Source organism: Bos grunniens, chromosome 3, assembly GCF_055505025.1.
Source record: "Bos grunniens cultivar Pamir isolate PY7600 chromosome 3, Bosgru_T2T1.0, whole genome shotgun sequence".
In the NCBI taxonomy this organism is placed as follows: domain Eukaryota; kingdom Metazoa; phylum Chordata; class Mammalia; order Artiodactyla; family Bovidae; genus Bos; species Bos grunniens.
Window position 1 is genome coordinate 8796055 of NC_141167.1, and position 14673 is coordinate 8810727.

At 44.4% G+C, this 14673-nt stretch overlaps 1 protein-coding gene across 14 annotated transcripts in view; it reads right to left on the reverse strand.

The window, feature by feature from the left end:
* Window positions 1-2159: 2159 nt before the first annotated feature.
* The window catches only part of GIGYF2 (GRB10 interacting GYF protein 2), a 127510-nt gene continuing 114996 nt past the window's right edge, over window positions 2160-14673 (reverse strand). For 8 of the 14 annotated variants that reach the window (XM_086377873.1, XM_086377839.1, XM_086377871.1 and 5 more), the window contains 6 exons: window positions 13800-14009; window positions 13469-13671; window positions 12171-12325; window positions 10455-10657; window positions 8038-8185; window positions 2160-3986 (listed from right to left, as the gene is read on the reverse strand). In XM_086377873.1, the coding sequence (XP_086233999.1) occupies window positions 3919-3986; window positions 8038-8185; window positions 10455-10657; window positions 12171-12325; window positions 13469-13671; window positions 13800-14009 (987 nt within the window). In that variant the 3' untranslated portion in view covers window positions 2160-3918. The remainder of the gene's footprint in view (window positions 3987-8037; window positions 8186-10454; window positions 10658-12170; window positions 12326-13468; window positions 13672-13799; window positions 14010-14673) is intronic. The other 6 variants (XM_086377904.1, XM_086377863.1, XM_086377893.1 and 3 more) reach the window with 3 other exon arrangements.

Consider the following 14673-nt stretch of genomic DNA (forward strand, 5'->3'; position numbering starts at 1 on the left):
TAAAAGATGCTTGTTTCTTGGAAGAAAAGCTATGACCAGCCTAGACAGCATATTAAAAAGCACAGACATTACTTTGCCAACAAAGGCCCATCTAGTCAAGGCTATGGTTTTTCCAGTAGTCGTGTATGGATTTGAGTCGGACCATAAAGAAAGATGAGCGCCGAAGAACTGGTGCTTTTGAACTGTGGTATTGGAGAAGACTCTCGAGAATCCCTTGGACTACAAGGAGATCCAACAACTCCATCTTAAACATCAGTCCTGGGTCATTGGAAGGACTGATGTTGAAGCTGAAACTCCAATACTTTGGCCATCTGATACAAAGAGCTGACTCATTTGAAAAGACCCTGATGCTGGGAAAGATTGAAGGCAGGAGAAGGGGAGGACAGAGAACGAGATGGTTGGATGGCATCAGCAACTTGATGGACATGAGTTTGAGCAAGCTCCGGGAGTTGGTGATGACAGGGAAGCCTGGCATGCTGCAATCCATGGGGTCACAAAGGGTCGGACACTACTGAGCAACTGAACTGACCATTATCTTGAAATTAAGAAAAGAGCCCTCAACTCAGAGCCAATGAAGAGTTCAAGCTCCTTGGTATATACACAGAACCTCGTCTCGTGAAGATAATTCCCATTTGCCTGCTCTTCTAGAATGACTTGACCACTCACTCCAGTTCCCAAACCCCTGAATCTGAATGGCTTGTGACTACCTTGACAGAATAAAGTGTCAGAGAAAGTCAGAAGACATGAGGCAGCCTCTGCCCCAGGGGTGGGAGTCAGCGCCCGAACAAGCAGCCCACCTACCTGTAGCCACCACTCACATTGAAGCACAGACAACTCCTCCAGCCATCGACCTAGCAGAGTGCCCAGCCAACAACTGCCAGCACCAACCACTCACCATTCACAAGAGTGAGCCATTGTATTGGCCAACCCAATGGAACCTTCCCAAGACCGCAGCCCCTGCTGACATCTGAACAAGACCAGAGAAGAACCATGGAAGAACTATCCACGTGAGCCCTTCCTACAAGGTCCTGAATCACAAAATTACCAATGAAAGGGTTGTTGTCAGCCAATTTGGGGCCATTATGTAGCAACAGTAAGCAGGACACCAACGCCCTTGGGGGAAAGTGTCCATAATAAAATTATCTTGTCTGGATGTTTTTGAAATTCTGACTTATGACAACTGGAAGCAAACTGTGTACAAAACAAATACTTTAAAACTCAGGAAGAGCTTAGGTAATTTGCCAGTATATTCACAGAAAGGGGCTACCCTGATAGTTCAGTTGGTAAAGAATCCACCTGCAATGCGGAGATCCTGGTTCGATTCCTGGGTTGGGAAGATCCGCTGGAGAAGGGATAGGCTACCCACTCCAGTATTGTTGGGCTTCCCTTGTGGCTCAGGTGGTAAAGGACCCGCCTGCAATTTGGGAGACCTGGGTTCACTCCCTGGATCGAGAAGATCCCCTGGAGATGGGAAAGGCTACCCACTCCAGTATTCTCGCCTGGGGAACTGGGGTCTCAAAGAGTCGGACATGACCGAGTGACTTTCACTTCACGTTCACAGAAAGAGGTAAGAACATGGTCGCTGGAAGTGAAAGAGTAAATGAGACTGTGAAAAACTGATAGAATTGCGACAGAAACAAACATTCCTAGGAAAGAGTGGTTTCTTTCCAATATGTGGGAAACTCCTCAGGTAGAAGCAGTGCTGCTGGTTAAGCAAGCGTAATGTTCCATGACTAAAATGACTTTGCTTCCCCCAAATCTGCCGACCTTCTCCCAAATGCTTGTGTTTCTAACTTTCCCCCGAACAAGCGGAGTTGAGTCTAGTCTGGAAGGTGTGGGCAGGTTCTGGAGGGGACTTTCAGGGGGGTGGGGTGTGTGTGTCTGTGTGGTGAGGGAAGGAGACAAGCCACAGGTCAGCAGAGAGAGGCCAAGGAATACGGACACTGAATCAACTTACCCCGTTTGCCTTGACCTCTACGCTCTCCAACTAAAGAACCAGTCAGCGTCTCCAAGCCTGCCGGAGAAAGCCATGGCTGCCTCCACATCCTGGGCACTCACGTGTCTGCAGCTTTTCCACGGTGTCAAGAACATGGCTTAGTGCAAAACTCACCTCAACAAGCGTGAGTACAAGAGATGTACCCAGACAGAATACCACCAGATTTTATTTAAGGTCTTTTTTATTTTCCTCCACACTGGCAAAAGTTCCGAGGGAGCTTAAAGTTCTGTAAACATCTTAACTGTCCCTCTTCCCCACCCCCACTTTTGAATTTACAAAGCAAAGGAGAGCAGGAGCCCCAGTTTTTAATGGTTCCCCATCTCCTCATGCTGTTTGATCCAAAAACTATATACAAGTTTGTAGCAGTCTCTGTATAGTTATTGTACATGTTTAGGAGGGAGGGCGGCCAAAAGGGATAGGGAGAATGCTGATCCAAAAGAATAAAAACAGAAAGCAAATAGAATCATCCCAAACCAAACAGCTCTCAGAGCAACTCCAGCCTTCCTTGGGCCATGATGTCAGAAAGGGAAGGCGCTCGACCAGGAGCCACCCGAACCACAGCACTTCTTGTGCGGGGATGGACGGTCCGGTGGTTGCAGACCAAAGTGTGACTGGCAATTTCAGGTGATGTTCTGTGGGGGGTTGGCGGAGGCAGGAAGAGTATTTGCTTATAAATAGAGCTTGAATACATTTATACTTGCAGTGAAGGGGTATTAGGAGGCCACGATCGAAGCCAGAACCAGGCTCCTCTCTCCCGTCCCCTCCATCCCACGGGAATCTCCTGTTTAGTGGTTTCCACGGATGCAGGTCTTAAAAGATGGTCAGGTTTTGCATGTTCTCTTTTCAGAAAAGGCAAGCCAGCACCTTGCCGTTCCAGAATCTTTAGACAAAACCTTTCGGGGCCACAGCAAGACACACACGCAATGCTCTGAGGAACCAGATGAAATTCCGGGCTTTTATCAGAAGCAGTTTATCCCTATCCAAAATGAAATTATACAAATTCATACATATGGTAAAGATCCTAACTGCCTCTTAAACGAGACAAATTTTCAGCAGAAAGGCCCAAAACAAACTGGTCCTAGTCCTCTGAAGTAAAAATATTTATGGGAAAAAATCCGTTTTTGTAAGAAAGAAAAATTAAAAATAAGTTCCTCTCCCAGGCCATAGGGCTTCCTTTGTCCGATCAGGTTGGAGTATGCCAGGAGAGAAGTCAGCTTGCTTGGAAGTCACTACCTAATGAAGAAAAACCAAGAACCCTTTCTCTGAAAGGATCCTCAGAAAGAATGAGGGTGAGGGGTGTGCAACATCAAACCAATCAGTCTAAACCCCACCCACTCAGGGCCTCTTGGATGCAATCCCGAAGTTAGCCGTGGCGGTGCCACCTGCAGACTGGAAGAGCTCTGACTGTCTCTGTCGGACGCTCAAGTCACAGTCCGTGGGTGTTTTGTTGCTGGCCAATGTCTGTTACCATTAACTCTCTTCATGATTGCACCAGTCAGACCCCTTGCCCGTTTGGGGGGTGGGGCGGGGAAAAAGAAGAAAAATAAAAATCAAACAGAAGGGAAAAAATGACAAGAGAAAGTAAATCGCTACTGGCAGATCCCAACACACTTTCTGGGAGACAGGAGGTGAAATCACGGCACCGTGAACACATGCTGCCCACAGTCAGCCTTGCTGGGGAGGAGTCCCCACTGCCGCCCCCGAGACGTCCGGTCCACTCATCCACAGTCTGAGATGCGCACCAACAAGAACGGTTTAAAGAATCCTGGACACAAAGGGCTAGAAGAAAAAGCCTGAGATGATCGGTTCTGTGATTTGTTGCAGTGACAGAGAATATATGGTGAGTTAAGTGTTGTGTCCAAAGCTGGAGAATCCATGGTCGGCAGAGAGGAGAGGGAAGGCCAGTCTGCTCTGGCAGGCGCTCAGTAGTCATCCACAGTTTCAATCTCACCCATATTGAGTCGCTCCGAGGAAGCGTTGACTGAAAACCCTGCAGGGAAAAATCTGCAATGAGTGATCAATGTTGACCAGACAACCCTGTGGCTCAAACTCAGGCAGGGGGCTGGAATTTCAGTCTCCCGTTTTTGAGTATACCAACAGGGATACTAAAAGGAGGAAGAAGAAAGGATAAAGGTCAATGCAGCAGTTTTCCTGCCCTTCCAGTGAGAGATTCTATTTTTATATGTTTTATTTCTTAAGGTTCTGATATAATTTAATTAGGGAAGAAATACATACACACACCAGCATCACTGCTTAAAAAGAACTGCAAACCACTGTCCTGGGGAGTCCTGAATCCAGGCCTGGGGTGAGTGTGCGTGTGTGTGTGTCAAAGCCAGGCCAGGCTGGCTACGGGGAGAAGTTCATTCGGGTGTCGCTACCTTAGAAGAAAGGGGCAGGGGGAGGACAAGAATAACACACTAAGTACTTTATAACCACTAGACCAAATGACTGTGACATCTCAGTGAGAATAATCACTACTTCAGCCCCATTCACTAATTGGGAATACTTTGAATCCAAAACACTGCCAAAGTTCTGGTTGAGAGGTTCTGCTCTGGGGGTAGGAGGCTCCAGGGAACGCAGGCTACAAGCTCCTGAGAGCTCTCAGCTGCTCTTCCTATCATACAGAAGACAGCACAGAAATGAAAAAACTCCCTTATTCAGCTCAACCTACTGTAAGTAGACCACCAAAGGCAAGGATCTCACTGAGCTGTACTGATGAACCAAAATGCTATCTGGTTTAGAAAAGGCAATACTAGCACAGATGAGCTTACAAACACTACTGAGGTCTGAAAACCTAATGCCATCAGTCATGTATAAGTTTTGAATAAACTCCACATAATCAGAGACTGATAAAAGGTACTATTAACAGGGCCTCTATGGAATAAGTGAGTCTCAAAATGCTTTCAGTTCAACCACCCTAAATGAAACCCCAAACTGTCTCAGTTGCTGTTTGAGTATCAAAAAGTAAACAGGCGAAGCTCTCCAGTCTAAAAGCAGCTCTGTTAATATTACTTCGAGCTTTTGCCCCCTCCTTTTTGCCCTTTAACATTCAAGTTTTCAAACAAATACACACTTTAAATGTACCAATAATACACAAAAATGTCTTACATAATAAAAATAATTACATTACACTGACTCCAAAATATCCTGATTTGAAAACATAAACATCCCTATTTTTTTTTTTCATCCCTATTTTTTAATCAAGGAAGCTGTGGTACAAGCTGTTTCCAAGGCCTCCTATTGGAAGAGGTTAGGATTCCAAACCCCAACCTGAGTTCTACCCCTCAACTGTGTTCCCATAACCTGCAGGACTTTTTTCCCGTCAAAATAATGAAAGGCTTAGTGTGTTCATACTTGAAAATAACAGTTATTTAGGTAAATGTAAACCCTAAAGAACAGTCTATGAAATGAACTATTACTCGGCTCAAAAGCAAGTTTTTCTTTGACTTCACATGTATCTCGAGAACAAATGAAATGTGATAAAAACAAAATGAGCTACATGCAATAAAAGCGGGAATGCAAAAAAACACAAACTATTTTAGTCATACAGAGACGGGACTGGGAAAAGAAACCTGGGGCCCAAAACGGTTAAGTATTCACTGCTGTAACAGAATGATTACTGGACTGGCTTTAGCAGATGGGCTCTCCTTTACTTGTCAAAAAAAAACCAGTGAGGAGGGCACTCCTCCGCACCTGACAGAAGTGGGGTGCTCTGGGGGGTCACGAGACCCCAGGCAATACCAACAGGGACTGGGGCCCGGTATGCCCAGCTCCAACCACCACACTCTCTTAGGGTGAGAACAACAGATTCCCCTCACATGACTTTAAGGTCTGGGGGACTGTTATTGTAAGAAAACTGTGACTGGTGAACAAGGGCACTTTGCGTGTGTATTTCTCATACCCAAGCACAGGGTGCTGGCTCACAATGGCACTTGCCAGCCTGAAAAACTAGAGGAAAACACAAGCGCAGTGCAGGACATGAGCATTAAAATGGGGCCGGGCTGGTTCTGAAGGTTTGTTTTAGAAGCAAAATGCTATTTTGATCAGTGACCACTTTCTTAATGGATACAATGGGGTCAAATTTGAATTTGTTTTCCTATTATGTGCATGGGTAACTTGTGACTGATGTATATTTGTTAATTTTTCTTAATCTGCAAGTCAATAAAGCATGTATCAACTAGAAACAATAATAAATGGTTAGTGGGTATGGGGCAGAAATTATCAGAGGAATTTCCAGAAGGTTTACTTGAGCAAAAATTCTCATTAAATGGTATATAAGCAAGAGCTCACCCAGGTGAGTTTCTTCAGTATTTTCTGAATAGTTTTACTTCCCTTATATTTAATTTTTCTCCTTCCCTTTCAAGATATATACTCCTTAAAACTCTAGTCCCAGAACAACCTCCCTCTCATTTCCGTGAAGGGGGATTTAAGTCCCTTTCTTTCTTACATCTATAATAAACAATGGGGTCAGATCAAATATTTAATCCAAAAACATTTACACCTCATTTTCAGAGGAACCCACCCCTACTGCCCTAGCCAAGTACCACAGCTAAATAGTGGGAGATTATTCGCTAGAACTCACAACCAGAACTGAAAAACACTCTAAAATCTACATTCATCTATTTCTGTCAAAACTGGACAAAATTTTGGATTGATCCATCCATCCTTAACGTAACCTTCCAAGAGAGGCAGAAGAAAACAAAACTGCGCCAGACCTCTAGGTGTATCCAAAGCCCGCTCGCAGAGCACAGCTCCAAGGGGCGGTGCTCAACGCTAGGTTTGTTACTGCTGTATTATTTCCCCAGGGCAGGAAACCTCTGGAGTATGGATCCCAGCAAGGGCAGAGCAGTCACCTCTCACTGTACTGTCAGCTCTTTCACCTCCGTACGATGCCTCCCTGTCACTTCACACTCGGTCCACCAGCACTGAAACAGCACGTCCTTTCCCCATAAGCCTGCTCCACTTTCCAGTGCTCATCATTTTATCAAAAGGGCAACTCTCTCCATCCTGCTGCCTAAACCTTTCCTTTCTCCTTGCCCAAGCCTATCCCTAACTTTCTGAAATCCATCTAACTCCTCTCCATCTCCAGTGCCAAAGCCCCACCCTAGGCCACCACTATCTTTCACCTGGTCTAAATTGCACTCTCCAACGAGTTTGCCTGACTTCCCAACCTGCCATCTTTGCCAATACAACCATTCTATTCCAGACAACACAGTTTTATAACATCTCATGAGTACATTCATGAACAGAGAAAAATTTTAATTTCATCCTTGTCGGTGAGGTTGTCAGGCCAGTTTAAGAAACAAAGGTAGCCCGATCAGCTTTGCCTATGCTGTTTGTTATTCCAGAAACACCATACCCTATCCTTCCTGCTTTTTCAAAGCCCCAATTTAGGCGTCACCTTTTCCTCAGAGCTGACTTGTATGATGACATTGGTCCCTAACACTGGGTAAGAAGAGTCATGGGGAAAACAAGAATAGCTATGGGTAACACAGAAGAGTGAAGAGAAAACAGACCTGCTGTGAAACCCCAGCTGCACTGCTAGCTGCTGAGTGACTCTGGGAAGCGTTCTCAATCCTCTAGGCCTTGGTTTACTATTGTTAATGCTGGAACATCGCCTCATAATGCAGTGTAATTCTGAGACTATTATACAGTGAATATCAACAAACATCTGTTCTTTTTTGAGCATCTGATTTGATTATGGTCTGCTTCCACACAAATCGGCACTTTACATTTTAAACAACATTTACTGTTCTCCATCAGCATTATTTTCCAACTAAACTGAAAGGTTTTTAGGAAAATTTATGTTAGATATGAAAAAGTCTTTAAAATTTAAGGCACCATACAATATATTCTTTTTCTTGCTCCCTATAATAGATAAGGCATAGCTCTTGCAGAGATTCCCAGTAAATACTATTTTGAACTGGCTAAAAAAACTTATTTTTTGTAAAAAAAATTTTCCTTCTTGAAAAACCCTCCACCATGGGACTCGCATATACTTCACCCCCAACACCCAGCTAAGACTTCAGGCCTGTGCTCACCTAATAGACTAGGATCTGCTCGGACCATCTTCTGCTTTTTCTTCTTCTTGCCACTTTGTACAGCTTCAAAACTGGATTGTTGGTTGTTGGTCTGATTGGTCTGAAACACTGAATGGAGTGCACTGTGGTTCATGCCCCACACAGAGTCCTGTAACACAAGATGGCACCGCTGAGATCACACAGTGGACACGAGCTTGGCCCACCCTCAGAAACTGGCTCATCTGGCCTCACCTTACCGAGGAGGAGTTTAAGAACAGGAAGCCTACCACGGATTCTGGTAACAATGAAACTGAGAGCAGTCCACTGAGCCACCTTCTTCCCTTCACTGAGATTCAGACAACCCACTTAGGCTGTGTGTCTCCACAAGGCCCATCCTGGGGTCTCCAGGTGTCCACACTGCTGGGACAGCACACTTGTCAAAACCTCTCCAGGGGCTTCCCTGGTGGCTCAGTGGTAAAGAATCCGCCTGCCAATACAAGGGTCACAGGTTCGATCCCTGATCTGGGAAGGTCCCACCTGCTGTGGAAGGACTGAGCCTGTGCCCTGGAACCTGGGAGCCACAGCTTCTGAGCCTGCACTAGAGCCTGTGCTCCGTAAGAGAAGCCACTGCATGAGAAAGCCTGTGCATCACGATGGAGAGGGCCCTCGCTCACTGCAACTAGAGAAGAGCCCACAACCCAGCACAGCAAAAAATTAAACAAAATTAAAAAAAAAAAAAGACAACTCGCCAGACACACATGGAATCTAATCTGTACCATTCATCTGGAAGTTGCTCTCTGGCGATTTACACCCCTCACCTACTCAAAGTGGAAGGCTCCTTCGTTCTCCGGGCCCCGGGACAGAGAGGGGAGCCTACAGACCGGCTGACAGCCCATTATTAAGCAAAACAAAGTTCATGTCATGCACTTTATTCATAGCAGCAATCCCAGAAGGGATCTGCTCCCAAAATATTATTCAAATACTTTATACCAACTGGCTAAACTATGAAACGGTCTACCAGCTGTTCACACTATGTGCTGCTCCTGTGAGAGCAACGCAGTCTGAACTGGGATCAGGCTCCCGAGCTGGGCGGCGGAACGGGCGGGGGGCGAGCCTGGCTGTGCGCAGAGGCGACCCTCACACACGTAGGCCTTGGTACTGCTGCACAGTGTCTTCTCTTGATTCCTTAACATATTTTTCCTGGGGCTGTTTGTGTTCACATCTTTCATTTTTCCTTCAGTTGATCCATTAGCCCCATCTATCCAAATGGATTTTAAATGCCCTATACTTCTCTGTACCTTACACATTGCTAAAAATGCACTCTGACAAACATTATCTCTAGTAGAAGAACTACGAGATTAAAAATATTCTTAAGCCTCTCCATGAGTCCTGACAGATTGTTTTTCAGAAAACTTGTAAAGACAATCCTTATCATTCATGGATTCCGTTATCTGCAAATTTGCGTACTTGAAGTGTTTCTGTCCTCACTCTGAATATGCGTGTCTACAGAGCAATGAAAACCTGACCTGCCCAAGATACATGTTCCCAGTTGAGGCAGAACTGGGCAATACTTTCTGCCTTCTCGTCTCAGCGCTCACACTGCAGAGGAGCGTCTTCCTCGGTCTGTTTCGGGGCCTGTTTCTACATGCTGTTGGTGAGTCCTTGTCTAAAGTGGCTCCCGAGGGTCGAGTGCTGTCTAGTGTTTCTAAAGGGCCCAGAGGCTGTGATGCGCCTCAGAAACGTGTGTGCTAGGTACGCTTTATTCAGGCACGAGTTATAGTGGCACTGGCTGTGAGTTCAGTATTAAGGAAGCAGCAATGTATTTAAATAACGCATCCTTAAACAGAACCACACACAGAACAAGGTTATCAGCATTCCACAGTTATAAGCTGACAAAAATGCTATAACACAGGTCCACAGAAACCTAACCCCCTAGGAGCAATGGTTCAGAATTTGCTAATTCTGTGTTAGCAGCAAGTTCACAGAATAGAGCTCCCGAGAATAACAAGAACCAATTATACATTTACATTCTCATCAACAGTGTATGAGATATTTGGCAGGTACAGTATTGTCAGTACTGGAAACAAATGATCTGGAGCTTCAGAGAGTTACCATTGGTGAGTTTTAACTACTAAAACCAAATTTATGCGTCTATGACAAGTTGGCATTTGCAACTGGACAGAGGCACCTATATGAACCAAGAAAAATGGGGCTGGTATGCCTAACAGTGAATGAATAGTTATATACTTGCTATTTGGCAAGTTCACAAAGGTCTCAGGACATGTAATTTGAAAATGTCAAGTCTACCTGGTTTTAAAAGGTTCCAGTCATGTGATGTACAAAAATGGTAGTAGTATTTTAAAATTTCATTTCTCTGGCGGCTCCACTTTCAAGACACTAATATTGACCAGGGCACAGCACTCACTCTGCTGCCTTACCTGCTGCTGCTGCTGCTGCTGCTGCTGTTGTTGCTGTTGCTGCTGCTGCTGTTGCCGCTGGTTGGCTTTCTGTTTGGCACGGCGCTCAAGGAACTGCTTTGCAAACTCCTTGGCCTCAGAGGTATCTCCTAAATAGGCCCTAATGTAATCATGGACCTCATATGGAGATTCTACTTCCTTCAGGAACGAAACAAATGTGGGCACTGTAACATGAGAGGGGAGAAGACAGAGAGAGTAACAATGAAATACCACACAGCAGAGATCAGGGTCAGTCTTCAATATATTTTAACACCTAACAGGGACGTGAATGATGGAAACTGGAAAGGCATGCAGCTATTATGCTAAATACGCTAACTTCTTTAACCTGCTCTGTAGTCATGGGGGTAACCCCACTCTCATTTAATGCCCCAAATTGTCTGAAATATCACAGAGATGAAGGTATCACACGTGTATTTGTTTCACTAAATGTTATTTTGGTAGAAACTATGTTGATGGAAACAACTGCTTCCCTAAGACTAATCTGGGGATTCCTTTCTTCTCTTCTTTAAATTCAGTCAATATGTTTTAAGTGCCATGGTACATGCCAGGCACTATAACAGATACTGAAGATAAAGCTGCAGCCTCCTTTTGCTTCACTGAGATAACCTCTGTTTACACAGAAAAATTCGACATGAAGCAGTGTGGTGCAGGAGAAAAGTCCAAGCATCAGAGTTAGACAGACATGGGTTTAAAACTTGACTGAAATTTGCTCACTGTGTGACCTTGATGAGCTACTTAACCTTCCTGAGCCTCCGTTTCCTAATTTATAAAACGGGGATAACATCACTGACATTGTAAAGGTTAAGTTATGGCCAAAATTAACATCACTAGGATAACACGTATTAACCCCCAAAAAGTGCCTAGTACATGGTAGGTGCTTAATGGATGGTAGCCATTACTATTTTTCGCTCTTGCTTTCTGACTCGTTCTGACCATCAGCTATGTCACACTGCTGCAAAGGAACCCTTCCAATTCTTTTCCTGCCCTTTTTTTTTTTTTTAAGGTTTCTGGCTTTAGAAAAGACATCAGAGATGGACTAGTTCAGCAAACCTCACGAGTTATGGGAATCCCGTCCACACCGACCTGACTGGTCTCTGTTCAAACATTTGCGGGTGAGGGAAGTATTTGCTTCCATCTCAGGCAGACAATTCTCTTTGTGAACAACCAACAAGCAGCAAGTTTTTCTTCAAACTGCGCTGAAACCTTTTCATTTGCATACATTATAGGTCTCAGCTTTATCCCATACAAAGCATGTCTACCTGCTCAGTCACGACTCCCACCCCTGCCCCCAAAGGCAGGAAGGGGAAAACTCTCACGCCACCTCAGTCTTCTCTTGTGCAGGCTGACCTAGGTCTCCAGTGTAACAGTTAGTCTCCTTTGTTCATCTGGTGATGCTCCCCAAAAATGAGCAGGAGAGAACCGTGATCTCTTCTGCCCTGTCCATCACAGGACAGCCTGCAGCTACCCTGGTGTCCACTGGTAACCTAGTTCAGCACAGTATTACAGAACTTTTCTCACAAGTAATGCTGTAAAAGAGTCCAGTTCTTACAGTAGGTGCAGGACTTGACCTCCATCAGACTTCACCTCCTGAAGGCTGGCCCATCATTTCAATTTCCTAACTCTTTGTGGGGCCTGCTCTGCCATTCCACATGCTGGGTTTCCCTCCCCAGTTCTTACCATCCAAGTTATTTGCCGTATTAAGGGCATGAAGCATCTGTTCACACCACTGGGTAAATCCATCTTGGGCTTTATTTACTCCCTGAAAGAGCTTCAGCAATTTTTCTTCTTCTTCTACTTTCTTATTCTGCCGGTTAGACACACCTACAGATTTACTAAAGCAAAACAATAGGGTGGTATTATATTCCCAGGAACTGTTACTGTTATAATCATACTCTAACACCATACATAGATAATGTCTTGGCAACACTGGATGGCCGTCCAGCAATCCAATTCTTGGCTCCGAAAATGAAAACAAACAGACAAACAAACAAAAGTCCAAAAACAAAAAAGTGAAATACTGGGGTTGGGGATGGGGGAGTTTACTCAGTACCTATTAAAATCTAGCCTCGGTTAATACATTCTAGTTTGTGAATACGGGCTTCTCTTCAGAGAAATTATTAAGTTCTTCTCATGTGTCCGTCGGTAAGATTTTAAATTTTGCTAAGCCTCAGTTTCCTCATCTGTAAAATGATACTAATACTTCTTTGGGTTATTAAAAGGAATAAAAATACTATATGCAAAGGCCTAGAGCACAGTGCCTGGCAAAGATGCTCAACATGTTATTCAGTGTCCTATTCATCACATATTAAGCCCTCAGTTAATTGAGAAGAAATATTCTGACAGCACTACCATTTATTAAGTAGTTACTATGTGCCAGGCACTTTACTAACTACTTCACACATATTCACTTAACCTTTACAACCACACCCATGAAGCTGTTATTGTTATCTTCGTTTTACAGATGAGGGAACTGAGGCTCAAAGAGGTTCCCTCCTGCCCAAGGTCACACAGATCGTAAGTGCTAGTGCTGGGATTTGAATTCATGACTTAACATTAAAACCCATGCTTGTTCAACAAAAAGAAAGATGAATTTAAGATGTAACAAATTCATCATAAAAATAAAACAGTTTAAGTGTTTATAATACTCTAACTTAAAATTTTAGAGAAAATGCTAGAATCTAGAGACCACCTTAGAGAAATATTCAAGAGCAGTAACAAAAAATATTAAGCGTTTACCACATGACAGGCAATAGACTCCATGTCCAGCAACCAAAGGAGCCACTAGTAATAATACCGATGTGTTTCCATAGGGAAGAAAAACAATCATCAAACTATCACCTTACATGCCAGGATATAGGTGAAAGTAAGTAAAAACTAAATAACTACCTTTCTCTGGCCACCCATTATCATACTCCTCACATGCCCTTCCTCCCCCAATCCACCAAGGAACACAGGTCAATCGCTTTGAGCCCTACCTGAGACTGGCGTTTTTATTTTTGTTTGTTGAGTTCCTAGGTCCCACCTCTTTCACTGCATCATCCCAGAATCCCATGTTGGAGTTTTTAGTGTCAGCACTGCTCCAGATACTACTGACTAGGTCAGAGGCCCACTGGTTAGGGGGACCGGTATTTATAGAGCCCCAAACAGAATTCCCAATGCTGGTGTGCAGGTTGGAATGCTGTTAAAGAAGGAGACACAAATAACTACAGTTAATAACATTAAAAAGACAAAAAGAGAGCCCACCAGTCAGAACAGATAACTCACACCACCAGTCCACACAACAACCGCTCAGGAAGACGGACCCACCGTATTATTCCGGGCTCTGTTTGGCTGCTGGTGTTGCTGCTGCTGTTGCTGCTGCTTCTGCATCTGCCTGGCTTCTTCCTGTTGGATCTCCAGAAGAGACTTTGCGGTGCCTGCAGGTTTGCTGACGTTCCCCCAGCCTGAGAGTTTCTGCTGTTGCTGCTGCTGCTGCTGCTGGAGAGCTTTCATCAATTCCCTCTGCTGGCGCCTCTGCTGTAGGCACAACAGAAGTGTGTGTGCTGAGACGCTTCAGTTGTGCCTGACTCTGTGATCCTATGGACTGTACCCTCCAGGCTCTTCTGTCCATGGGAGTTTCCAGGCAAGAATACTGGAGTGCATTGCCATGCCCTCCTCCAAGGGATCTTGCCAACCCAGGTATCACACCCACGTTTCTTAAGTCTCCTGTGTTGGCAGGTGGGTTCTTTATCACAAGTGCCACCTGGGAAGCAACTGAACAACTACAGTTAACTACTCTGCTGCAAATACAGATGAAACAGTCAGAAGGACTGAGACGAGAATAGAGAGAGATTAAGAATTACTTCTTAAAAATTAAATAGGACTTCTGATTAAGCATAAAAATGTAATATGTTTATTTCCAAAGTCCTATCAAAATGACAAAAATAATTTTTTTCTAAAACATAAACTTTAAGGACAAAGAGAACAGAAAAGTTTTTAAAAGGTGGAAAGCAAGCAAATAAAGACAGCCAATACAACAGACCCAATAAGTTGAAACCAAGTAAAAGGAAGCTCAGAAACAGGTCAATTCATACAGAAAGCTCTGGAATTACAGGCATGGCTATCTCAAACAAAGGAAGACAAGTCTGTAAAAAGCAACATCAAGACCCTGACTACCTTCCCTACCCAACACACTTGGCAG